The sequence below is a fragment of the Ixodes scapularis genome, unplaced genomic scaffold (genome assembly GCF_016920785.2).
Source record: "Ixodes scapularis isolate PalLabHiFi unplaced genomic scaffold, ASM1692078v2 PGA_scaffold3__209_contigs__length_174095766, whole genome shotgun sequence".
NCBI lineage: Eukaryota > Metazoa > Arthropoda > Arachnida > Ixodida > Ixodidae > Ixodes > Ixodes scapularis.
In genome coordinates, this window is record NW_024609868.1 from 106,138,462 (window position 1) to 106,164,975 (window position 26,514).

General features: G+C 45.3%; 1 protein-coding gene across 2 annotated transcripts in view; it reads left to right on the forward strand.

The window, feature by feature from the left end:
- The first annotated feature begins 3,170 nt into the window (after positions 1–3,170).
- LOC8043166 (glutathione hydrolase-like YwrD proenzyme) overlaps positions 3,171–26,514 on the forward strand; it is a 57,727-nt gene continuing 34,383 nt past the window's right edge. Inside the window, exons 1-4 of one of the 2 annotated variants that reach the window (XM_040211629.2) lie at positions 3,171–3,269; positions 3,381–3,581; positions 20,533–20,785; positions 22,362–22,536. In XM_040211629.2, the coding sequence (XP_040067563.2) occupies positions 3,261–3,269; positions 3,381–3,581; positions 20,533–20,785; positions 22,362–22,536 (638 nt within the window). In that variant the 5' untranslated portion in view covers positions 3,171–3,260. The remainder of the gene's footprint in view (positions 3,270–3,380; positions 3,582–20,532; positions 20,786–22,361; positions 22,537–26,514) is intronic. The other variant, XM_040211631.2, reaches the window with a different exon arrangement.

The window sequence follows — 26,514 nt, forward strand, 5'->3', positions numbered from 1 at the left end:
TGAGCGTATCAACATTGTTCTACAGCCGCGCCTGAGGCCAATGGGAAACTACATTCTACGTGAAGGCTTACCATTTAAAAAAAAAAAAATAACGTACACTATCGGTTGTACATGAGGATGGTATACTTCTCCGCTGTTAATGCACCCTTTATTTATTTATTTTTTTAATTTATAAATAATGTAGACTCATGTTGGAGTCTAAGAGGGAGTGATTATCACAAATATAAACACAATATATAACACCGAGAAGACATTTTTACCAGCTGCAACACGTAACAACAAGGTAAACTCGAAGGAAAGCATCAACAAATTTCTTCTTAACTTCTGAGTAAAGCGTATTAGGGAGCGACATGCACTGATAATTCTTTCGTGCCAACACGATAATTTACGCACTCTCACCATTTCGTTCGAACGAAAAGGTATTGGTTGTGATAAAAACGTTAAACTGGCTACCGACATCTATATGTCTAGATCAGGGGTGGCCAAGCTGCGGCTCGCGAGCCGCATGCGGCTCGCGGCTTGTTAAAGCGCGGCTCGCGGCTCCCTTCCTCCCCCCCCCCCCCCCGCCCCCCCGCCATCGCCTCCCACCCATTCACAAAAGCACTTCCCCAAAAAGAGACATGGAACGCGTTTTAAATCGAAAGAGTGGTAGCGGTTTGGTAGTCTTGTGCGGCTGCTACCTTACGACCAGTTGGACTGCTTTTGAGTCGTATAGACCGTTCCATTAGGGTCATAGCAGAGAGGGTAATGGGGAGAAAAAATGCCCTCTTCCTCTCACCCCGCATGTCGTCTGCTCCGCCGAGTAGGCTGTACCTAGCATCAGGCTGGCGTGCAAACTCGGTTTAAAATCACGTCATTTTGGAAATTTCAAGGGCAGATGAGCAGATTTTGGTATGCCAGTTACCGTGTAATACTATGCTAGATAAAAAGACGAACAGGGTCCAATTGCGCTGTTACCTGCGTGCAAATAAAAAATAGGGAAAACTGTGTCAGATTGGCCGGTATCTCCGGCAAAAAGTAAATCCGGTTACTCTACCTTTTTTACGATACAAAGTTCGTACTGGTGTAGGCCCTTAGCGACCATGAGTGGAAGTTTGAAATAATAAATAAAAACGTGCTGTAGTTGAGGGTAGTACTGCCGGCTGTATAGGTTGATTTTGGAGCAGCCATAACTATTCTAAGAATTCGAACCACTTCACAACGGCAGCCACGAGCGAGAGGTCGATGTTGCGTACAGCCCGCCGGTACAGCCCAAAGATAGAGAATGGCAACCTCCCGGTTTGTCGTCTGCTAGCGGAGTCTGGCGCGTGCCCTCTTTGTTATTTTACTCCGCCAAACCCGCTGAATTTCCCGGATGTACGGAGAGGGTGCTGTTGTCGAATAAAATAGTGCCGCCCACAGGACGCTAAATGGAATATTAGTTCGAGTTTTATATATTGCACTAAAAAACGTTTGACCCCCCCCTCTGCGGCTCTCGGAAGTTTCATGCTTTTGCTTGCGGCTCTTAGGCCGGGTCAGCCTGGCCACCCGTGGTCTAGATACTTGCAATAAAACATTATTTTTTTTTTCGATGTCTTCGTCTTTTTATTTCCTTGCAAGAGAACGATGCGGAACAGACAAATGAAGTAAAAGGTAGAAAGAAACCACAACATTCTGATTTTCTCAGAAAAACACTGCACTCTGCTTGTGTTCAGTCTGATATAAATTTTTCTTGCTCGACAAAAGTCTGATCTTAAAAATAAATACACATATAAATCATCATGTCATAAACAGACGGTAAATAAAAATAATATTCTGGGGGATTATCTATGAGGAAAAGGTTTGAATAATGTTATCATAATAAAATCAGCCTGAATTCAATCATAATATAAATCGCAAATGAAATCACTATTTAAATCAACCTGACTTTTATTCTCCACTGTGGCAAGTCGATAACAGCTGCGTCTTCATTCTAGAGAACGCTAGAGATCGAAAAGAAATTCGCGCGATAACAGCGCAGCGCTTGAGCACACCGTTAGCGTCTATTTCAAATGACGTCACCACTCAGTTTTTTACTCGGATTCCTTGAGCTAATTAAGAGCACTTACATCCCTGAAGCGCACTGCACATACACGTGTTCTAGAATCACACAATTAAGTTATATTTACAAGCAGAATGATATCATTTCCTGCTAAGTCCCAAGCCTCGTCGGCATCCCGGGTAATGAAAAGGCCGATTGTGCTGCAAACTCTGCAAATGAAAGTCAAGTAGATATGCTTAAAATACAATACAAAACCTACCACGCCCTTTTGAGGTGTTTCACGCGAAGAATGTGGCAACTTGAGTGGAAAAAAAAAACACATAATGAACTGCATGCGTTAAATCATTTTATAAGTGAATGGGAGAGTGCCCGGCAACGGGAACGCTTTTATGAGGTGGTCCTGGGCGGGCTACGAATCGGTCATACGCGTCTCACTCACGGGTATCTTCTGCTTGGTAGGATGCACCAGAGTTGGAGCACTGCAACCTTTTTCTAACAATATCGCACATCCAACCTGAGTGCCCCAAGTATAGCCAAGAACGTTCTAATTGTTTTCGCAAATATATAAAGGACATGTTCCACTCACTGCCTATATTCATTTTGCTTGGCGATCAGCCACTGATTCCGTACACTTGTGTGTTTAATTTTCTTAATGGCATTGGCCTTATACACCGACTATGATTTTACTTAATAATCTGAAGTCGTCTCCATTTTGTGTACACTTATACAATCTCATACACATAGTTGTATGACATCTTCAGCTACTATAGCTCTTTCCTATTCCAAGCCCTTGCTTATACAAAAGTTTAACCTCTTGGCGCATCCATCCTTAACTGCCCTTGTATCATAAAGCCCCAATGAATCAGTCAATTAATCAATCACAGGACACCTGAACAGCGCGCCAAAATTGCTGAAGCAATGCCAGATAGGAAATACTAATTGCGTCCGCATTGGATCTATACCTTGACAAAGTTCAGAAAGAGTGAGTGAGTGAGTGAGTAAAAACATGTATTTGCCCTTATCAAGAGATCGCCTGCCTTGGCCGAGTTACGCTGAGACAATAGATGCAGAGTTGAAGGACTATAGGGGTTGGATAGATGATGATAACAAAACTAGACCAAGTGATATGTCCCAGACCTTCCTAAGTAATCCAACATTGAATCGACGATGGCTTTCCTGTTCTGGAAAGCTCTTCAGTCAGACCCAGTCGTCTAGAGTCCTCGATCTGTCCACATCCTAGATGGCTTCGGTCGCTACCTTCATTTCTCTGTCTAGAGTTTAGCCTTTACAGTTCTAGAATATGTGATGCAGAGAGAAGGCGTGGTTTTCTAGAGTATTTCTTATCCAAATCTGCTTGCAGCTGACCATGGCGGACATTTTGGGGCCTGCCATCCGCTACGCTGAAGACGGCTTTCCTGTGAGTCCCATCACTGCCTCCGTGTGGCAGCGTCGCGAGTCCAAGCTCAGAGCGATGCACGGAGGCCATACCTTTCTCCGATTTGGAAAGGCCCCTTGTTGCGGGGACGTGCTAAGAAACCACCGCTTGGCTAACGTGCTCAAGGTACGTACGCACGAACTCTTGTGGCGCTGATAAAGGGAAATTGTGAAAGTCTACATAAACAGGTGATTCTACCAATGCTTAGAAGTTCAAATTAAATATGTGATAACTAGTTTTGTAAAATAATTCAGTCCGGAAAGATTTAGTCAGGCAAGACCAACATGGGTGGCTGACAGAGACATGTTCCCCATTATTAAAATGTTACTAAATACTCTTACTTGTTGATACCGCAAATTTACTCAAGTGCTACGGCGAAATACTGATGGTCATGGATTCCTATAAAATGTCTACAATGCGATAAATATTCCCTCTCGAGTATGTCTACAACATACATCTTCAAGGTAACTTCAAAATTGGTTCTCTCAAAAAGAACCAATTTTGAAGTTCATGAGTACACTTCCGAATCGCTAGCTGCCGCTCTACTGGCAAAATCGAGCAGGGTGCGCTTGGGGCGTTAAATGGTGTATCCGAGAGCAGACGCCACTCCCTCATGCACGGCGTTGTAGTGATAGTGAGTGTCTGTTATTTTTCAGAATCTATCAGGTTTAGACTATTTGCGGCATGCGATGAAGGGTGGGGAGAATTGCTGATGTGCTGTGGGGTGCAATGATACCAGGAAGAAATGCAGCAAAGTGACATCGGTTGCAGACCGAAAACTCACTGAGACAGAAGTGGGTCCAGCAGTACTGCGCGAACGCTGACGCTAGCGTTCTCTCCATTTATTTATCTCTTTATTTATTTTCAATGCCTACCAAGTCAGATTACAAAAGTGAAAGTGACAAAACAATTAAATCCAGAAAACGACCCGACGACAACGCACTATATTAGATTGTCAACGCTTTTCTTGAATGATGTGATGTCATCAATAAAAAAGTCAAGGCGCGAATCAAGCTGATTAAAATAGTTCTGTATGCGAACTAGAGGAGAGAAACACTAGATGGGATTGACAGCACACGTGCGGTTGTTGCGAAAGTGTCTAACATGCACATTTAGATTGATGCAAGACACAATAAAAGGACAGTCATAACACCCATGGAAACACTTGAACAAAATATCAGATCATATCTTCCGCGTCTTGGTTTTAACTCCACCAATCCTAAGCGGTTGATCACATTCACATATGAGTAGGGCTCGGACAGGTCTTGTCATCCGCGAAACGTAGGTGCAAATCGTTTTGGACACGCTCTAACGTCGCCGCAGCAGTGACACTAAGGCTGTTCCAGACAACTGAAGCAGTCTAATTTGTGCAAAATAAGGCTCCTGTACAATAAAAAAAAAACATGAAGGATCGTTAAACACAGAACTAAGGCGAGTAACAATGCCCAACACTTTGAAAGAGGCTGACAGAATCATTCCAACATGACTTTTGAAGTTCACCTTTTCATCTAGCATAACGCCAAAATCCTGCGCAACCGACACACGTTTAATGAGAGCGTTGTCTCGAAAATAATAAAAAAGAACAGGAAAGGTTTTGTGTGTGAACGAATAGACCTGCGTTTTACTAAGATTTAAGTCAATCAGGTTATCTACACTCCATGTACATATAGCATCGATGTCGATTTGCAGCAAGGCGCACTCATGAAGACATTGAATTTTGCAATATATCTTCATATCGACAGCGAACTGGGAGAGGGTGGAGTGCTGTATCACTTCATAAATGTCATTAACGAACTCGTTAAAAGCAAAGGACATAAATTTTAACCCTGCGGCACTCCGGAGAGAACCGAAAAGAAATGCAACTTGGCTCCCCCAGGGGAAACGCAGTTTAGTCGATCTCGAAGATAGCCAGAAAACCACGAACAGTAACAGACACTCAAACCATGAAAAAGTAATATACGAATTAAGATTTGGTGACTTACATGATCAAAGGCCTTGCCGTAATTGAAATAGACTGTATTAGTCTGTTCTCGACTGGAAATGCTTGGTGCCACGTCCCCCAGGCAAGTGACAAGGTTCTTTGCAACGGAAAGACCGCTCATAAAGCCAGGTTGATTCTCAACAATGAATAACTCCTTTGAAAATGCTAGACAGATGCATGTGAAAAACATTTTCAAAACCTTTAGAAAACACCGGTAATAAAGAGATTGGTCTGTAGTTAGCCACAGAGGTAGGGTTTTCTTATTTCAGTAACGGAATCAAAACGCCTCTCTTCCAAGCGCTCGAAAACACAGAATATTTAAAAGATAATGTAAATGTGTGAACGAGCAAACGAGAAAAAATATCTGCACAGCGTTTTAGAATGAACGCGGGGATACCGTCGTCGTGCCCACAAGGCTTTTGGGAGGAAGCCTTATAATGGCGACTAAAGCGTCGTCAAGCGTAATGATAGGTGGTGCGAAATTACTGCAGAATGGTGGAGGGGTGCCACTCAAGTGTTGGTTTTTAGACAATGAATAGACGGACGAAATATTACTATATTAGGCTGGTTTTAGTACACAAGCTAAATCTTGAAGTCGGAGACCTGTGCGTTGTTTTGGTGACCCACTGCTCTCTCTTTAGCCAGGTGGTCCTCCATCTGTACCATTGCGAAGCCGTTCTTGTTCTCCAAGAAATTGATCATGACGACGCTGCCGTACAGACAGAGCAAATCGCAGAGCTTTTAAACGTTCAGCTTCCCAGAGTGAATTGAGGCCGCACACCATAAGCACGGACACCTGGTGCAGACCGACCGCCAACGTAGACGAGGCGGAACCCCGGGGCCGAAGCAGAAATAGACACGCTTCGGCAGACTTCCGTAGCGGTCCTGCATGGGGTCCGTTGAGGGCGCTCCGTAGCCGTCGTTGTAGTCGCAACCGAGGCTGCTAAACTGGCTGCCTCAGTGCCCGTCGTGAGTCGTTGCGTTCAAAGGCGTAGCTCGGGCCGGTAGAGGGTATTCGGTTGTCCACTGCGTTACCGTAGTCCCCGAAATTAGGTGGCTCATCGAGGAGGGCAGGAGAACCTCCGGCGACGGTTGGTGCGGTAGCGGGATTCGCTGAAAAGCCGCGGGAAGAACGAAAAATAAATTAGCAGTTGTCTTCTGGAAAAGCTTCTTCTACGAGAAGGTGTCGGTAACGTTGGGCGCGGCAATAGACAAGTTAAATTTGCGAGAGCACTATCAGGGTGTCCCCCGCACAGAACCACGCACAAATTTAGTAGGGTGCGGGAAAGTATTAGTTCTCGCCAAAACCTACTGCAGTGCGCGTCTTTTTTTACGTTTTCGTCTTCCCTCACCAACATCAGAAAGGGTCCTCACGAAATTAACGTTGTTTTAAGTATCACCCGGACCTACATCAGTCTCCACCTGCGAGAGACGTTCGTGATCCAATTCATAATATTGTTCGAGGTTGGTGACATGAACAAATACAGCGAGTTCTTCAGACTAACAGTGGACGAGCGTGTACGTAAGGCGAGAGGCCTACACTCGTATTCGATACGGACCGTCCCTCCTGTTCGCCACGGAAACTGCGAAAAGTCTGGAGGCGTCATTAAGTGAGTGAGGTTGTCGGAGTACAAGACGTCCAACTTCAAGTTACACGTCCCGGCGGCCGAGATTATACTGCTCAGCCTGATGCAGCCGTGCGACGTATACAAGCTCTCCCAGGCAACAGAAATAATGTCCGTGAGTCTGCGCCCTAGGCTTCCTGCCAACTGACCATATAAGCGAGCAGCGTCAGGTTTGTTGACCGTACAAGTGTTTTCCAGCGGGGAAGTCAGCTATTTTCCGAAATTAAGTCAAGCGGGCGTATATCCAGTAGACCGGTCAACATTTGTGCGCGTTACGAACGCAAGCTCCGGGAGCTTTGTGTTCTAGTCATGGTGACGTTCCGTGTGAGCTATTAACATCAATTTTAAGTTTCGGTTCACCCGCGCTGTGATATTTTCTCTGTGATATATATTCCTCATAGCAGCATTTATTTGCTTCTTCTGATATTTCCATGTGGGTGACAGAGAGACGTCAGACTGTGTTGTATCCCTAATGCTGCGCATGAGTCTCGGAACACTTTGCAGGCAAAATAGGTAGCGTTGTCGCTAGTCAATTTCGCCGGAAATCCGAAGCGAGTGAACGCCTCCTTTAGACAAGACCAGATTTTCTTCGACGTCAGCAATCGCAATGAAAATCGCTCCACTCACTTGCTAAAGTAATCCGTGACAACCAGCAAGCACTGATTGACACGAGGACTGCGTGCGAAAGGGCCCAAGATGTCGACAGCAACGAATTCCCATGAGGATCGAGTCACGACTGGCTGCATGAGACCAGGTGGTTGACCTCCACGTGGTTTGGCTTTCCGGCAAACCGGGCATGAGCGAGTGCACCTCACCACGTCCTGACGAATGCCTGGCCAAGTAGCAGTACGGCTTAACTTTTCAGAAATCTTACAGCCACTACTCTGACCCTCAACATCAAAGTCATTGCAGTATCCAATGAAACACGAGCGCAGTCGGCCAGCTATGACGGCTGGAAATAGAGTATCCGTGGAGCCACCCTCTTCATCGTCTATCTGAAGTATATACCGTAGAAGCAAGCCATATTCGGCCGAAACCCATGACAGCGTTTCTGTTGCCACGTCGGTCACGTGAAGACAACTACTCAAAGACCCTGTGTCAAAGTCTACCGTTCTGCTGCGCTGCTCGAAGGTCGTCTCGCATGATCAGAGTTCCTTAGCGCGAGTTGGCATCTATCGCAGCAACTAGTGCCCCTAGCACACTCTAAAAAAAGGGTGTAGTGGTAGCGCCACAAGGGGTGTACGTGCTGCCACATATACTACACCCATAAAGGTGTACAAGTACATCCTCCAAGACGAGGTGCATACATACGCCCTTGCTAAGGGGGCATATGTGCCACCTTTTATACACCTTCAGCATTCGTGGTTGCACAGATACACCCAATATAGGGGTGTGTCACTACTCCTTTCTTACACCCTCACTGTCGTTTCGTTGTGCAGGTACACCCCAATTTAAGGTGTACAAGTATTCCCTTCTCTACACCCACGCAATTTTTTTAGGAGTAAAGATACACCCACCAACAGGACTTACTATTACACCGTTGTTTACACTTACCACGCTCATAGGGAACACCCTCCATCGGGGTTTACTATTACACCGTTTTTTTACACCCACCCCGCTCATGAGGAACATATATACACCTCATTCGATGATGTACCATTGCAACTCTTTGTGCACCCACCTCAAGGAAACCCGTAAAAAATGTATGCGCCCTGGTGGTTGCAAAAGGCAGGTAAACAGACACAAGGGATTGTTTTCAAATCTCCTAGAAGTTTATTAGACAGCCTATGCCCTAAACAAGAACAAACTTGCAAGCAATTCGTGATATGTGAAGATGTACAACAAAGCTGATACACAACTTAGAAGATTACTGAGCAAACAAGAACTGGGGTGATACTTAGTGTTTATATTTGCAGCAGCCGGCAGAATTATTTCCCCGAAATTCTGCCGGCAGTCGACACTTATTGGCGATAAAATCACTTCATCGAACGAAGTTTCATCGACACGCGATGTTTCATAGACACCTCAGATCAGCTTTACTATATTAACTTCTCTTCTTTTTTTGTAATGAGCCCTTCCAGATTTTATGCGCGAAGTAACATGTAGGGGAGGCACAGGTGGAGTAACTGTTTGCAATGAGCCGCCGCAGACTGTCCCCACGAAGCGACGTGAACGGGTGGGCTGGGTCGGTGAGCACGCGCCTCAGAGATATACGCGCGACGAAATGTCCCTACAGCGTGCATTTCGCGTTACGAGTGAGCATGAAACGTAAGTGGCGACGAAACGTGTGCACAAAACCTGTATCAACGAAAATGTGCCCATCAAACGCGTTTTCACAAAACGCCGGGAGAATAAGAAAGTCAGTATTCTACCTGCAGTTGTCACATGATTGTAGACAGCTAATGGCAGGCGACTGCCGACAGAATTTCGGGGAAATTATTCTCCCGGCTGCGAGGAAATAGACACTGCCTCTAATTTTAGAGGTAATCCGGAAACGGAGCGGTCAATTGTTGCAAAAGAGTAGGAAGCGGCGCACTTACGATACAAATACTGGGCTTGAAATATGTAATCCGAGATATATGTCGATACGGGCACTGCAGAACAACCACACAAACACAGAATGTCTGGCTATGTTGATGACACGCAGCACTTTCACCAGACATAAAACTTTTGCGGGCACGTTTTTTTAACAGGAATGAAAGGTGAGAAGCAGCAGGAACCTCGGAAACCATAAAAGAAATTGAAGTAACTCAATGTAACAAAAAATCTTGACAAGTAGGAATACAAAAAAACATTTCAGCGGAACTCCGCCTGGTTAGGTAAATAATAAGAAAGGGTACTTTGTAGACTATTACCAATTTTTTCAATGTGCCAGACGTTTTGAAGCCGGCTGGACTAGTTGATCACGGGCACGGTGTAAGATACGCTCTTTAGGTGAGGACACGGCGGGGCTGAACGCACGGCGCGAGGAATCAGATAGTGTTCGTTCGGCGGCATCCGAAAGGCTGCATTATTCCGCGGCCACCGTGTCCGCGGCTCACCGTGTCACCGGCGGCCAAACGGCGAAACTGTGTGAGAGCGAAAAAAAAAATATCTCGTTGCCGTGACACCATGGTACACCGTGGTCTTTCTGCACGAGCGACAACCTCGCTGGAGCTCTGCGGGTGTGGAGCATGATGCGGTACGAGCCGTCTTTGCCGTGCCCACGGGTTGACGAGTCATCTACCGGCGCCGCTTGAAACCATAGTGAGAGAGAGAAAGACAGACAGTGAAAAGCAAACTTTATCTGCACTGCGCGAGGAGCGCGCTGTCCTCACCTGAAGAGTATTATCTTACACCGTGGTCACGGGTGACTGTATGTGGGCCCAAATGTAGCAATCTGTCGTTGTTTTCTTCTTCTCTATCTTAGCATGGTTTCTTCTTCTGTTTTTGTGTGTGGCGCATCGAAGCCCTTGGATATAGCTGTGTGCTAATGATTCAATATAGAGCACAGCATTCCGCCAGAACACGTACTGAGACACGCACGGAATACGCGCCCAGGCAGATCTTGGAAAACCTATCAAATACATAATAAACACTCAGCCCATGCAGTTAAAAAAAAAGAAAAGACACCACAGTGGCACACTGGATAAACACTGACACGCAGGTTTGCGCACGAACGGAACTACACGAAGAACTCGCGCTGAAAGAGCATGTAGGGAACGTAGTTATACGCGCTGCGCGAGCTCGACTTACCTGTACTCATGATTCGAAATACATCACAATATAAAGGCGTTCGCGGACGCAGGTGAGAGGTGCCACTTTAAATTTCTGCGTTAAAAAAGTTGCTGCGGTCAACGTGCGGAACGCGCAGCGCGTGTAACTACGTTCCTGTATGCTCCTTGGTGCTTGGGTAATTTTGCGAGAGGTCTATCAAAGCACGCTGATGCACGCGTTGGGGTACGCACAAGAGAAGGCGAAGCACCCACATTGAGGAAAGCACATCGAACGACATCCGACGAACCGATTCTCGTCGAACTATTACGAGTCGCCAGTCAGATGAGTCTAAAGCCTACGAGCGTTTCTGGTCGCAAATTGCGCACGTAATCGATACACGCGGAAGCACACGGTGTGGCATGCACGAGAAAAGACGAAGCACCCACACTGAGGAACACACGTCGAACGACACCGGGCGAGCGAAGCGAGCTCGCAGCTGACTATTGTGCAAGAGGCAGAACTTCAGACCAGTTACTAGTACGTGCCTGTGTTCCGTTGGAAGTAACGGAAGCAAGCCACCCTTGCCTTGCCAGCCTTGCCGTATTGAAGGGCGAAATGATCGAGTAAACGATGTAAACAACGCGACACACATCAGCCACGGTCGCCACGACAGCCCTTTTCACATCCGCTGGTCCAGGATGGGTAAACAAATAGTAGTGGGTCTATTCTCCGTATTGGGTAGTAGGTTGCGCCATCTATCAAGAAAGCTTACAGCCCGTGGCGAAAGCGGCTACCCAGTGTTGTCTGTGCCTCAAACCGTACAATGTCAATGTTGCTCGCACGTTTCAGTGGAAATGTAGCGGCTACAAAACGGCATCGGGAGAGGATATGGGAGAGGGGAACGGGCGGTTGGTACCACCCTTAGCGAAGCGGGACATGAAGGCACCCTACCAGGGAGCCTTCATGTGCGCAGCGCACAATATGAAGGCAACCTATACCCTACCCGCGCCCAGACAACGAAGTTAAGGGATAAAAAAGGCTCCGGTTCATTGGTCCGGCGACTGCGCACCTTCTTCCATGCTTTCAGTTTAGGGAGAGAAATAAAAAGAGAGGAGAAGGAAAATAGCAGCTCCTTCAAGGCCAAAACAGGGTGCCCTCGCAAAGGCTTATCTTCAGGGTTATCCCAACAATGAACACAACAAGAGGATGTGTCCCTTATATCCTCTTGAAAGTTGGACCCAAAGTTAATAGTGTAGTGAATGATAATTGTGGCCTTGGCCTTCAGGCAGGTCCCGTGCTCTGCCTTATCTCTAGCTTGGAGGCTAGTCACGTGATCCTACCCGGAGACCTGGTTGACCTAAAGCAAGCACAGCATCTACTCTACTGTCAATACCGAGTGAACAGAGCAGCTCCATACTTCCTAAGAAACTGCCCAACCCAAAAGTGACACCACGGGTGAATCTGAACCACCGTGATCCAAGCACAAGCTGATCGGGGCGCGGGACTAGTGTGGCAATGCACTGATACACCTAGAGGTTTTTAAGGGAGAGGAGAATACTCATTATCGGTGTACATTTACACTGCCTGGGCGACGGAGGGTGCATCTTTCAAAAATCTGGTGCATGTGCGCCTGATGCACCCCACTACACCTTTTTTTTTTCTTTCGAGTGTAGCAACGATACTGGCATCCTTGTGCTCTTGCTCTTCGCCGAGCGGAGCGCGCGACAAGGCATGTGCGACCTTATTTCCTGTGCCTAGCTTGTGCACAATGACACAATCATATTTTTGTAGCGCGAGTGCCCAGAGTGCCAATCATCCTGCCGGACTCTCCAGCCGCTGAAGCCAGGGGTGCTATGTTGCGCTTTTTGGACTCCCAGAAGACTAGGGAGAAGCAAGTGATGTCAACGACACAGCAAACGCAGATTGAATGTTGACAGAAGAAAACGAAATCAACACCCAATCTGCGTTTGCTGTGTCGTTAACGTCACTTCCTTCTCCCTAGTCTCCTGGGAGTCCAAAAAGCGCAACATAGCACCCCAGGACAAGGCGGCATTATCCGACTAAATAAGAAAGCGCGCGCCGTCAAGATACATATTGAACTTCTGCTGGGCGAATATTATAGAAGTAGACACCAAAACCATAGCCTCCTCTATACGGAGAAAGCCTGGCACATCGACGACGGAGCAATAGGGCGCGCGGCCGCAGGAAAAAGGAGAGGAGGAGCGCGCCGAACGGTGACCAATATGGTAGCGCAGAGCAGAAAAGGCAGACCTAGACAGCGAGCGCTTGGGTCATGAGCGGCCGCTCCCCGAACCACGCTTGTTTTTTGTGTTTTCGTCACCGTCGTTTTCGTACTCCGGGAGAAACGGGCGCGGCGATTCGAAAGGGCGCAGGGAGAAACGGGAAAGGGGGGACGTTGAGTTTCTCCTCTCCACGATAGCGACAAGAAAAGAGAGAGAAGAAGAAAAGATTGTTTCTGCGTTTGGCCGCTCGCTCTTTTGTGGCGCTAGCAGCAAAGGTTCTCTCCGCTCCCGTTTCTCCACCCCTCCTTTCCCATTTACGGCGGCCGTCTTTTCACGCGACGCGCCAGGCTTTCTCCGTATAGAGGAGGCTATGCCAAAACACACCTTTTTACTTCGGCAGCCAGCCAACGACGGCCGGCCGCCCGAGCCCAATAAAGCCCCTCTATCCTTCTATCCTGGGAAAAGTGGCGCCATTCATTGTTGTACAAATGCTCGAGGCACGTGCCGCGTGCCAGTTCTGGGAAATTCATGGTGTCTGAAATCTAGCTCAGTGCTCTCAGTGCTCCGCTGTGCCGCCATGATCTTCCCAAGGGCTCCACGTTGCACGTGCCTCGTGCATCGACGCACCTGGCGCTGCTTTTGAAACATGAAGGGGCTTTAGAGCCCAGACCGAGCGTGACTAGCGCCCTCTTTGCGCGCCGGGCACCGAGCGCGGGTTCATTCGCGCTGAGATGGGCCGTACGGCCCACAATTTGTAGGTGAGTTTGTGTTTAATTTTATCGTATTTCTATGATAAAAATATTTTTATAACTTTTGGGTAAATTTACTTGAAGCAGCAGTTTCTTGCGATCTTTCAGAAAAGATGTTTAGTTGAAAACGTTCATATTGACGCTTAAAGTCCCCTTTAAGGGAACGTGACCCAAATGAGGGTTTGTAAGTAAATGACTGGCGGCCACGGGGCCTCGTAACGAAGACATGCTGTTGCTGCTTCGACACTGATGGAAATATTGGGCTGCCGTCTTCGCAGACTTGCCAATTAAAAAATTCGCTGCGAGCAGAGCTTCTCATAAATACGTAATTACAATTTAGAGCGCGAAAATATAGCAGATTTAGAGGCTATGCTGGCGTGCAAATGGTGTTGATCCCGCAAGTGTGACGTCGCCACTCAAAACAAACCATTGCTAGGGGCGTTGTAATGCACGAAAACGTGGGAGTGAATTTCATTTCGAAAGAGTAATCGGTCAAAACTCGGACGTAGAATTTAGACGTCTACAAATAATAGATATATGAAGCCCAGATTTTACACTTACTACGACAGAAGTTTGCCAAGAAGCGGCTCTTTCTAAAATATTTGCGACGGCAACTTTCGGTCCTCGAAATGTCTATGAGGAACTGGAGGGTTCTTGGAAAGTTCTCAGCAACTCGCCATGAACTAGGGAGTTCCTGCTGCAGACAAGCAAATGACGAACGCACACGGAATAACTGAAGAATGCCTTCTGAGACAGTTTGAATTGTTTGCAAAAAGGTACGATTCCCATTTGGAAATTATTTGGTACATGGAAGACCTAAGGAAACTCACCAGGTTTATCAGAACGAATTGTATTTGCGTGCGATACGATACAATCTGCCGAAAATCATCAAACACGTGGAGACCTGCCAAAAATATATAGGGAAAAGAAGCATCTGTTTAGAACATGACATCAAAACTTTGTCGGGCCTTCTTTTTTATTTTGCAGTTGACGTGCGTCGTAATGGGGGAAGGATCAATTATGTTAACTCTAACGTATGCGTTTTTGAACCGCAAACTTCGCTTTTCCGGCTCGCAATATGGGTGTGTGTTTTGTACCGGCTTCTAATATTCACACCGATAACAAATCCTACTGATTCTTTAGCTTTAAGTAAGACCCTCAATAGGGAAGGAGCTGGATATGAATAATGACATCAGGTAAGTTATACTGGCGCGTTCATGACCGAGAAGGAGCTGTTCTCCTTACATCTAGAAGATTCGTGTTGACTCTTACTCCGAGTGTAAAAAATAAGGGGGCCAGAATGACCTACATGAATAAGTCTCAAACATTCTGGGCCGAATGTCTCAGATGCCGGGTGTTGTAAATAGCCGCGTTTACATGAATGCGACTTAGTCGCATCGAATTCTGTTGTAGGATTCAATGCGGTCATGTAAACGGCATAATGCGCAAAGAAAGCGCATCGCATTCAAGTCACTAGACAGAGGTGGATCGAGATGGCGAGTGCGCATTCATTCAGCTCATGTAAACGGAGGTCGCATCGCATTTTGGAATGGAGAGGATTAGGGGAAGGCGCTCGCTGCGGGAGCGGGTGAACAGCCGAGAACATGGCGGCGGACAACCTCGTCGGCGGCGCGGAGAGCGGTCCCGTATGGTCGCCCGCAATTCTCTCCCGAGAACAAACGCGAGCTTTTATTGCCATCATAAGTAAGCGGAATATAGCGGAGCTGCTCGGCGAAGGTGGTCCCCGTCCAAGCCTTCCGAAGTACGACTTGCGAGTCCGAAGGGTTCCCAAAGGCTTCGGCACAAGCACGAACGACACCGAGGGCTCCGAGCATTGTAGAGCACTGCATGGTAGCGCACAATGAGCAGCTTCTACCTCGGTGCCATCCTTGGCTGCGCAGGAGCCTTTTGGACTCGGGCTCCGGTTGGTCCGGTTGCGATCGGCGAGGTCTGGAGCGGTGAAGCGCGGAGGCGTCCTCCAAGCGTGCGCACACACGTCGCCTCTGGTCCAGAGCGACCCGGCGGCCCGGCCTGGAGCCCTAAACGCTTGGGTTTTGTTGTTTCTTCCGTCTCGTACCTTCTTCCACAGCAGTGAAGCCAGTGGGCACGATCTTTATGTTCAATGAACGCGTCGAAAGGTCTCCACGTGCGATGCACCGGAAAACGTGGTGCGGGTGGTGCCGGAACTGCATAACTTCGAGCTTTGATACGGCGTGGCGTCACCTTTGTGTAGGGCTTGGTGCACATTCATATAAACGTTGCCGCGTCGGCTTCCTTCGACGAACGAGTGGAGTCGATGCGCTGAAGTCGCTTTCATCTAAACGAGACTAATGAGAAGACAAGCGTGAGCTTTGCCGACTCACTCAGATTCTCCCGACAACGAGGCACTCTCGCACCAGACAGCTGTCACGCCTACGATTTGGATTTGGAGCGCGAGGATCTGGTAGCACAGAGCATTTCTCGGGGGAACTGGTCGTCAGCGCACAGGTTTAGCAGCGGCGAGGACCCGAAAAATGGTTTTCAAACCCGACGAGAAAAGAAGAGGTGGCGCGAGGAACGCGAGGAGCACCAGCGGACATTCCATCGCTCGGGAGAAGAGTGTTTCGGCGTCTCGCCGCAGCGGGGCGCACGTCACGTGGTTCTCCTCTCATTTGCTGTCTGCCGCTCTACCTCTTCAATTTTGGCGGCCGCGTCTCGTGGTGATATGCCAGGCTTTGTCAGTAGAGAGGAGGCTATGCTCCTGCTCGCCACTATGCTCGCTCGGGGATGCCAACGATGATGTCACGGGGCTTTGAACAGATCACAGGCGGCAGAGAGGCTCGCAGCACGCCCTGCGGCAATCGCCGCACGCATTTTTCCACAATAAATGTTTTAGGTTTACTTCTGCCCAAGTTAAGTGTGACAACTGAATTCACGGTACAAAAAGCTATTGAAGTCCTCTCCTAACTTAGATTTTTCTAAAAGTGCTTCAGCTTGCCTTTAAGAAATGCAATCTACTTTGCCGTGGAACCTATGCGTGGAACCACGAACTATACAGATTCGGTACTAATAAAGCAACACTTTGCTCTGAGATTAACTGAGCAAACCAGGTTTATTTGTCTTTTCCCCGGCTTGCGCTAGCCGTTTGAACGGCGAGCTAGTCGACCGCACTGCGTTCCTTTAAGCGTGAGAGCTGGGAGGTGCGACAAAGTGTGTAATCTCTACTCGCATGAAACGAGGTGGGAAAAGGTGAGAATGAAATTGATGACGTAGACGACAAATCTCCTCCTTTGCACACGCCACTTTTTTCGGTGGGTAAGAAACAAGCGTCTCGGCTGCAAGTTTTTCGTTTTTCTCTTCTTTCTAGTATGTCTAATAGTAACTGTTCGGTTCTAAATATTGTATCTTCCTATTTTTGAAGCAGCTTTGTACTAATAAAAGGGCGACTTGTGGAAAGTTGTAGAAAATGCAAGAAAGCCACTTTTACAAATTGTAGATTAAACCGAAGCTCAGTGCCCTGACCAATTTACTCACATTGAGAAGTACAGTGTACGGACCGACACAAAGGCTTCCCAATTAGTGTATCTATACTATTTTGTAGGCTGAAAAAAAAGAAAAAAAAAAGACAGACTCCACCCACGAGGCCCAAAACCCTTTTCACTCTTGTAGAGCGAATGCCGGAGATGTGGCAAATCCCTCCTCGGCTCTTCCCGTCTTTTCCTTGCTGTTCACTGTGGTAAAGTCGAGAAAGTGCATGGCTTCCCGTGATACCTCACACGAAGCCTCCCCCCCCCCCCCCCCAACCCGCCCTTTTCGACTTGTACTGTTTTTTCTTTTTTTGACGTGCGCGACAGGGTAGTGTAGACTTTTTGAATAAAGACACTTTTCTAGCCAAAATATACTTCTATAGCAGTTTGGAAAAAACATTGATTTCTTTCTCAAAAGAAAAACGGTTTTGTTGTCGAATTTTTGAACTTTTACCTCTAAAAAATCTATGGTTTGAGAACATTCTTGAAATGAAGGACAGCGCAAACGGCAATTGGCTTGCTGGATTTTTTTTCCCTGGATTTGGCACATTTTGTCACATTTTAAACCACTGCACGAGGACTCTTTTGTGACACTCCAGAAATAGTTTTTATTATGCCGATTGAATTCTACGATTATATTATTTTGGAAAACGTTTAGAAAAATGTCGAGCTGTGATTCTTCGGCGATTTTCGGCATTGTTTTGCAAGTTCTTACAAATGACCTATTTTAGACATTTTATTGACATTGAGGTCACCAGAAATCTCAAAATGAGCTGTTTTTAAGAGATAAAATATCAATATTATATGCTTAAATAATATCTTTAAGATATATATGAATGAAAGATGTTTTCAAAAATGTAGCAAGTCAGGATTTTTTTTTACAAGACCACATTTTTATTTAGACTTCTTTATTGCTTGCAAAATATAATAGTGGTTTATTGAAAAGAAATATTATATATAGAATAAAAGGTGAAAAGGCGCGAACAGACGGGGACAATAAAGAAACACGGACTACAGAACAGGCACTTTTCCTGTCATCCTGTTTCTTTATTGTCCCCGTTTGTTCGCGCTTTTTAGCCTTTCATTCAGTAATGAACCAACTGGCCCAAACCCAAGTTTTAATGTGATATGTATAGAATTTGTTTTTTTCTGACCGGGATTAAATCTTTAATTTTGTCAGATTTGAGGAAGCGTTGTTGAGGAGTAAAATAACGTTTTCTCCGCATTACTCACAGCTTCCCTTATTTTTAAGCTGACAAGTTGAAGAAAGTCATAGTATTAGGGTATAACCTTCACACCACGTCACAATGTTGGCCAACATAGAAGTTATCCTAGGACGCAGTCACAACAAAAAACTCACAGTGTGCAAGCTTTAATTGCGGTCATACGAATAAAATATTTTATTTTTGTTCATATTTTTTTATGAAAGACATGTGTACATTACTAGTGCTAAAAAAAAAAAATTAAAAGCGTCGTTTTTCTGATACTTGGTCCAACATTTGCTGGATTTTCGAAACATTTGTTCATTTAAATACAAGTAACCTAATTTATCTTAGATATAGTATATTGAATTTGTTTTCAAGAAAAAGAGTTAAGTTAGAGCTTTCTAGTGATGCCCTTGTCATTGAAATTTCTTAAATAAGTCATACATAAAGTAGAAACTTAAAAAAAAAACTGTATGGAAACATGTTTTTTGGCACCTGCCGGAAATTCTATGTTTGAACACACACTGAGTTTATTGTTATCTCTACAAAAGCTAATCTAGGTCTACTCTATGGTGCGCTCAAAATAAAATTATTATGGTTAATGAATTGTATAAAATTAAAAAGAAAAACTTTCAGCCTTTCCACTCTGGTGAAGAAGGAAGAGCAGCGGAGCTGTGCTATGTGCCGTCATCTATGTGCCACCACCAGACAACCGGCAAGCCGGTTGTCTGGTTGCCGCCGTCGTTTTTAGATGGCGGTAGCTGTCCAGAGGTTTTTGTCGAGATTTATTTGTCCACGGACTCGAAACTGGGAAACTAGCCATTGACAGATCCTATATAAAAAAAGTCTATATTATTAAAACAAATATATATATATATATATATATATATCTTTCACGGTTTTTTGTAAAGCTTGTCAAGGCTTTCAGTGTGACCTGCTTAAGAAATTATAATGACATTGACATCGTCGGAGAATTCAAACTTAGTTATATTTATTGAATATAAATTCAATTTTTTTAAAATAAATTGAATGAAGGCATTTTGAAACAATCCAGAAAATTTGATACAGATTTTCTTCAGAAATATTATATTTTATTTGCTTTGTGTTGTGTTGGTGCCAAGGTATGACTGTTACTTATCAGAATACACTAACAGAAATATAATAATTTGTTTTTATGGCTGCAATGAAATCCAGATGATTGTCTGTTGCAAGTTGGGACTGCATGTCTCCTCCCATAGGTGCTACTCTCAACAGCATTATTGCGTGGTATAGTTAATTACCTAATATTAATCCATTCATTAGTATGTAAGCTTAAATCAAAAGTAAAATGGTGCGTAATACAGAGTAAAAGGCATGTTATTCCACAACAAAGTTGCCGTTTTACAGCGGACATCTGACAAGATTTCTCCTTTAAAGGCGGTCATATTAAAATACTATATATTATATTTATATTTTAATGAGGGACTATTACGCCTGGCCAGTAACAAAAAAGGAAGAAAAAAAACGATGCTTTTGAGAAAATTGATTTCGAATTTCCTAGATTTTCTAAACATTCGTTTTTTTGAAATGAGGGTAACGAATTTTATTTGAAATATATAATATCTGATTTTTATTCATTAGATAGAACTAGATTCAAGCTTTTTGTGACGTAAATATTATTGAAATATGATAAAGATGTCAAACGTAAGATTTTGCTAAACTTTGCCAAAAATCACCAAAGGAAGTCATTTCGCTCTTTTTTTAATTATTGCGAAATATACCTTTTTCTATATATCTTAAAGGAGAATAAATTTATTCCTGGATTGTCAACGAAAAGGCTTAGAGCTCTATTCTGAGAACAGAGAAAATAGCTAGTGGTTAAACATTGCTATCCCTGACAGGTGGGAGAGACATCAGTTTCGTCTTGGATACTTTAATGGTCTATAACTTGGAAAAGAAAAATCTGTCAAACTTGTCATTCGCGCTCCTTTCCGTTTCAGGAATGCTTGCAGAATATATATTTGTTGCGTCAAAATTAAAAATTGAACCCAAAAGTCGTGCGTGAATTGATATAAGTCTTGTGTACCCTCCAGGTGTTGGCACAGGAAGGTCCAGCCGCCTTTTACGAGGGTCCCGTTGCTCAGGCCGTGGTCGATGCCGTCTCTGCCGTGGGGGGAGTACTTAGTCTTGAAGACCTGAAGAACCATTTTCAATCTTCGGAGAACCCTGTCGTTCCTACGATTTCCACAACCTACCACGGAGTCAGAGTCCACACAATGGGACCTCCCAGCCAGGGGGCTATACTTCTGGAAGCACTCAACATCCTCGAAGGCTACAATTTAAAAAGCAAGTTATTACTTTTCGTGTTCATCTTCGACTGAATGCAAAAGTTTACATACTCCATTAAAAAGATAAAGTAAAAAAAAAGTCTCATCAGCTTCGGCTACTCCAGAGTAATCAGAATTGCATGGCCCTAAACTGAGAAATCCTAAGTGAATAATCTACCGCACGTATAATCATGTATAATCGAGTGTATAACAAAAAATGTCTACAGAAACGCGGTATGCCGAGAACATTTACTCACGCATGCGTAATGAAATACAAACATTGATAACGTGGAAATTGACCTGGTTTAGCTTTACAAACTGCATCTAAAAACTGAAAACTTTTCAAATGTAAAAAAAAAAAGATATGTGTAGCCTAAAGATGTATGCGCAGCACTAAATAATCGATAACCACCAGTCCGCTGACAACCAAGCTAACAAGCAAACTTAGAAAACTCCAAGTGCATCTACAATGTCCCGTAACGTGTGTCCCAGCGACAGCAGCTCGGCGCTTGCGCAACTCGCTATTACTATTAATGTGGCGGCGCAGTCCTTTCTGCAACACCTCAGCTGAGCTCGATCCCGAGGCGTTTTACGTCATTTTTCGCTTCTTCTGTATTCCACACCGGTGCCTCGTCCGTACTACGTGTACGGCAAGAATTCTCAGCCAATATCAGTTAGCAGACAAGACTTGCGCATGACGCCATCTTTAGTAGATTTGCGACCCGACCCAAGCGGCAAACACGCAGATGATAGACAAGAGCTGCCGCGAACCGGCAGACGCGTTCGTCTTAGTCTTGCCGAGTGCTCGCATCGCGCTTCTTGTAAAACGCGGCAGCACACCGCTTCAAGCTTTTCTTATAAACTCAGCGGTAGCGGCAGCGGCTGCTCGGAGCAATGATGTCATATAGATTGTTGAACTACCCAAGCATCATGAAAAATGCTGGGAATGCAGGTCTACGTGCTGCACGTGATGGCGTCTGCAGCACTCATTCATCTAAAGCAAAGCCTAAATCAAATGGCACCTTGCGCGCACGTTTGTTGACCTTTTATTTTGGTTACTTATACTTTGGAATTTTTATCCAGGGAAGGCCAGCGCTTGAGGCTGGTAGAACTCCATTCTCAGCATTTTTGTTTTTCAGTTCTTGAGTTACTTAGCAATAGGTCTATCGAAAACGTCACAGGTGTTTTAGCGAAGTACGACCAAGCAATTTCCCTCGGAGGTTCCTACTAACAGTTGTCGCTCTAAAAGATAAATAACATGGGAGTAATGGTTTAGAACATCTTAACTGTTTGTGCATCTGTCTAAAATTTGATTATTTCGAGATTTTTATGATGCCCATCAAGTTTCTGACTGAAACTATATTTTTATTTTATTAAATAGAGTTTTAAGTTGAATATCTTATAAATATGTGTATGTCTCAACTGAACCACCAGGGGTGCGACGGTTGCATTTCTTCCCCGAAAGACCCTTAAAACGCGTTTGGTCATATATATATAGGTGATTTATAGGTATTTATCCGTCTAGGCGTTAAAAAAGTTTCATGAACGCCGATGAACACATGCCTATTTAGACTCGACCTTTTCATACTTTTCAGGCTACGATCAAACCTCTGGCGAATATTTCCACCTGTTGATCGAAGCACTGAGGCTCGCCATCGCCGACGGGCTAAGCTGTGTGTCCAGCCCAGATCAGAACAGCCGCAAGTCGTTGGATCGGATGACCTGCAAAAGGCACGCCGAGGAACGGCGTACTCTCATTGACAAAACGCGGTAACAGAAAGTCCTTATCGCCAAGGGTCGCGTTTCCACAGGGAATATGTTTCTGGGTATTATCCTCCAGAAGGATCGATAGAGAAAATCAAACCCGTTTTGTGGCCCGCTTAAATAAGTTACGTACCACACAAAGCTGAATCTGCGTAAGAAGGTGACGTTAGTGGCTGTGATAAAACGTGTAAATCCGAGTACGTGAAATTACCTAAATCAACAGATACAAAAAAAAAAATAAACTCGTCTATCAGCCGACGTCCACCTAAGCCTAATATTCGTCGAACCTAAACATGAAATTTTGGTGTCCTGAAGACATTATTTGAGCAAAAAAATTTGTCAGCAAAAAAATAAAAAAGTATAGATTTTCCAGTGAAATAAATACGACAGACTCCCAGTCTTATATTTAGGCTCCATGAATATTACGCTCAAGAGGACGTCGGCTTATATAGGTATATTTACTTATCTTTTGATTCAGCAAACGTCATGTACTAAAACTTTTTCTATTTTATCACCACCGCTCGTGTTAGATTCTCACGGAGTTTAAGCTTCTTACGATACCAGTTCATTAATGCTGGCCGCAGTAGCAGTTTTTATTATCTCGATCGATCCCTGACCTTTTAGATCACAAGGCCACAGAAGGTGTACTCCCTAATAATCCTTCCTTTTATACAACACTTCAGTGCCAAAAAATGCAAAAAAAAAGGTGTAGATGGTTGCCAACCGCAATAGCAGGGGTGGCCAAGCTGCGGCTCTTCGCGTGTTAAAGTGCGGCTCGCGGCTCCCTCCCCCCGCTCCTCCCCCCGCTCCTCCCCCCCCTTCTTCCTTACGAACTTCCCCGCCTCCCTCCCGGTCACCACGAGCATTTCCCCAAAAAGAGAAATGGAACGCGTTTTAAATCGAAAGGAATGTTGCGGTTTGGTAGTCTTGTGCTACTGCTACCTTACGTGCAGTTGGAATTTTTTTGACTCGGATAGATTAAAAGTAGTTCTAGTTTTGTTTATTCCTCTGGACACAATAGTGCGCCCCCCCTCCCCCTCCTCCCCCCCTGCCCCCCGCGACTCTTGGAAGTTTCGTGGGTTTGTTTGCGGCTCTTAGGTCGGGTCAGCCTGGCCACCCCTGCGCTGTAGAGACAAAAGTGGGGTAATAGAAAAGACAGATGCAAAAATAAACACCATGTAATAAAATTTTTTTAAAAAATTCCGTTTTATTTTTTATTGGCAAAGTAAGGTATTTATTGCAGAACCCTCATTCTCGAACAAATGTAGCGCTACCAGTCCGAACTAGATACCAAAGCTTTAAATGAACCCTCCTTTAACCAAAAGTTATGTTCATTTTGAGAAAATTTTGAAGAGAAAATGGTGCCGATTTTCGCCCGTTTTCGGTAACTGGCGCAATAGAGCAGGATGTATTTGAGGACACCGTCGGCCGTCATTTTCTCATTGACAATTTCAATAAGTCGCTTATGAGATTTGAGTAACCAAACGGTCGGTTCTGAAACTTTGGTACCCGGCTCGGACCGCTAGCGCTACATTCGGACAGTGGAAGAGCTTTAAGCTATACGTAGTTTATTTATGCGGTGAAATAAATTCCTTAAACTTTTAAGGACACCCTGTATTGTCTTTTTGTTTTTGATTTAATTTGGGACGGAGGTATAAACACACTTTTCGAGACTAACTTGTCTCTCAACTAGAGTTTTATCTTGTTGTCTTACGGTAATGTACAGTGAGCGACAAGGTTTGGGAAAACGCGGCATCAGCAATGTTTTATATTCTATTAGCCTGTCTAACTCGTTGTTGTTGTTGTTGAAAACTTTATTGAACCAAACAATAGACCGAAGTCTAGTTTACGGGTTCGAAGGGTTGGGGGTATGGGACTGTCTCATGCATAGGCGTTTCTTCCATTTGTCTTCGATCTTCTGCGCCCTGGAAATGACTTCCAGTTGCGTGCCGATGTCTTCGGCAACCAGTAAGGTTTCCCATACCGGTAGGCCATCTTCTACCCGGAGGGTGGCAGGTAGCGGGTTTGCAGGGCATTCCCAGTACACGTGCCGCCAGGTTCCTTCTTCCTGGTTGCCGCAGTCTTCACACTTGCCACTAAAGAGGTCTGGCCAGGACCTCATTAGTATGTGGGGAGTGGTGTTGTTTCGAAGTTGGAGTCTTCTCCAGGCACTTTCTTGGAGTCGGCTGAGCTTCTTGTGTGGAGCTGCCAACGTCTGTCTTCGTAGCCGGAGTCTCTCGAGGATTTCACCATAACCTGCAGGCCCTATTGTGTTTGTCGAGGCGCTGTAGTTATGGTCCCCATGTGTCGTGGGGAGGCCCATTCTGCCAGTGGTACGGAGATGAAGACCGCGTACCACCAGCATGTGGGCCGTTTCGTTTCCTGTGTGCCCGGAGTGTCCGGGCACCCAGGTTAACGTATGGTTTGCTTCTTTGCTGATCTGGGTTCTGGCGTAGAGCTTGTATGCTGCTAGTCCAACTCTTCCCAAACTTGTATTGGTGATGGCTTTCTTGGAGTCGCTTGTGACGATGGCGTACATTTCTCCTCTTCTTGCTGCTTGTACTCTCGCAAGGGCGATGGCTGCTTCCTCGGCTTCCTCTATCGACTTGGCGCTGATTGTGGCCATTGAATCTTGTCTCGCATTGTGTACTGCTATTACAAATTTTCCTGGCCTGCCTGGATAGGGTCCAGCATCGGCGTGGAAGATGTGCACATTTCCTTCGTGCAGCTTGTTCAGAGCTTTGTCTCTAGCTAGCCTTCGTCCTGAGTTGTGCGCCGAACTCATATTCTTCGGAAGGGGAATACTCCGTACTGTGTCAGTCCATTCTTGTCGTATAGAGTGTTTCTCCTGCATTTCCTGGTCCATGAGCAAAACACCTATGTCCTGTAGGACCCGCCTTCCAGTTCGGGTTTGTGATAATCGCTGGATTTGCACCTGTCTTTGTGCCTTTCTCATTTCATCGAAAGTGTTGTGTATCCCCATTTGATCGAGGCCGTCGTTGGATGTTTTCTGACTAATCCCCAACGCAGCCTTGAAAGATCTTCTTATAATGACATCTAGGGAGTCTTCCTCTGCCTTCTTTAAGTTCATGTAGGGTGCAGCGTACATTATTCTACTTAATGTGAAGGCGTGCACCAGCCTATACGTTCCACTTTCTTTGAGTCCGTAACTTCTTTTGGATGTGCGCCTTATGAGTCGCGCGACATTATCCGCCTGCTTCCTTAATTTAGTGAGCGCTTCTCTGTTTCGATCCTCGATAGATACTATCATCCCCAAAATCTTTACTTGATCCGCTCGTGGGATGTCCATCCTCTGTAGTTCGATGTAGAATTCTTCGTTCTCCCTTAACTTGCGATTCTTTGATGTGCGGACTAGTAGCGCTGATTTATCGGTGGCACATTCGAGTCCAGCCTCTTTCGCTTCTTGTCGTACAATTTTTATGCCAGCGTTTATAACGTTGTTTCTAGACGGTGACGGCAGAGCAGTCCAGAGTGTTATATCATTGGCGTACACTGCATGTTTGAGTCCTTCAACTTCTTGAAGCTTTTTTGACAAGGGGATCATTATCAAATTTAAGAGTAGCGGCGATATTACCGATCCCTGGGGTGTTCCTCTTCCTTTGTTGACTTCTAGTTCGTCGGTTAGCTCTCCTTCTAGTTGTATTTTGGCCGTCCTGTTCTGTAAAAAATCCTTGATGTAGTTGAATGTTCTCTCACCCAGGTTAAGTGCAGACACTTGTCGTAGGATTGCGACGTGAGAGACTCGATCAAAGGCCTTTCTAAGGTCGAGTGCAGCTAGTGCTGTCCATTTCTGCTTGTGTACACCTTCCTTGAGTTGGAGGAGCACATCTTGCGTGGATAGCTGTTTTCTAAATCCAAACATGTGCTCCGTGAATAGGTTGTGTTCTTCCATGTACTCTTGAATCCTTGTTTGTATGATGCGTTCTAGTACCTTATCCACGCACGAGGTGAGTGAGATTGGTC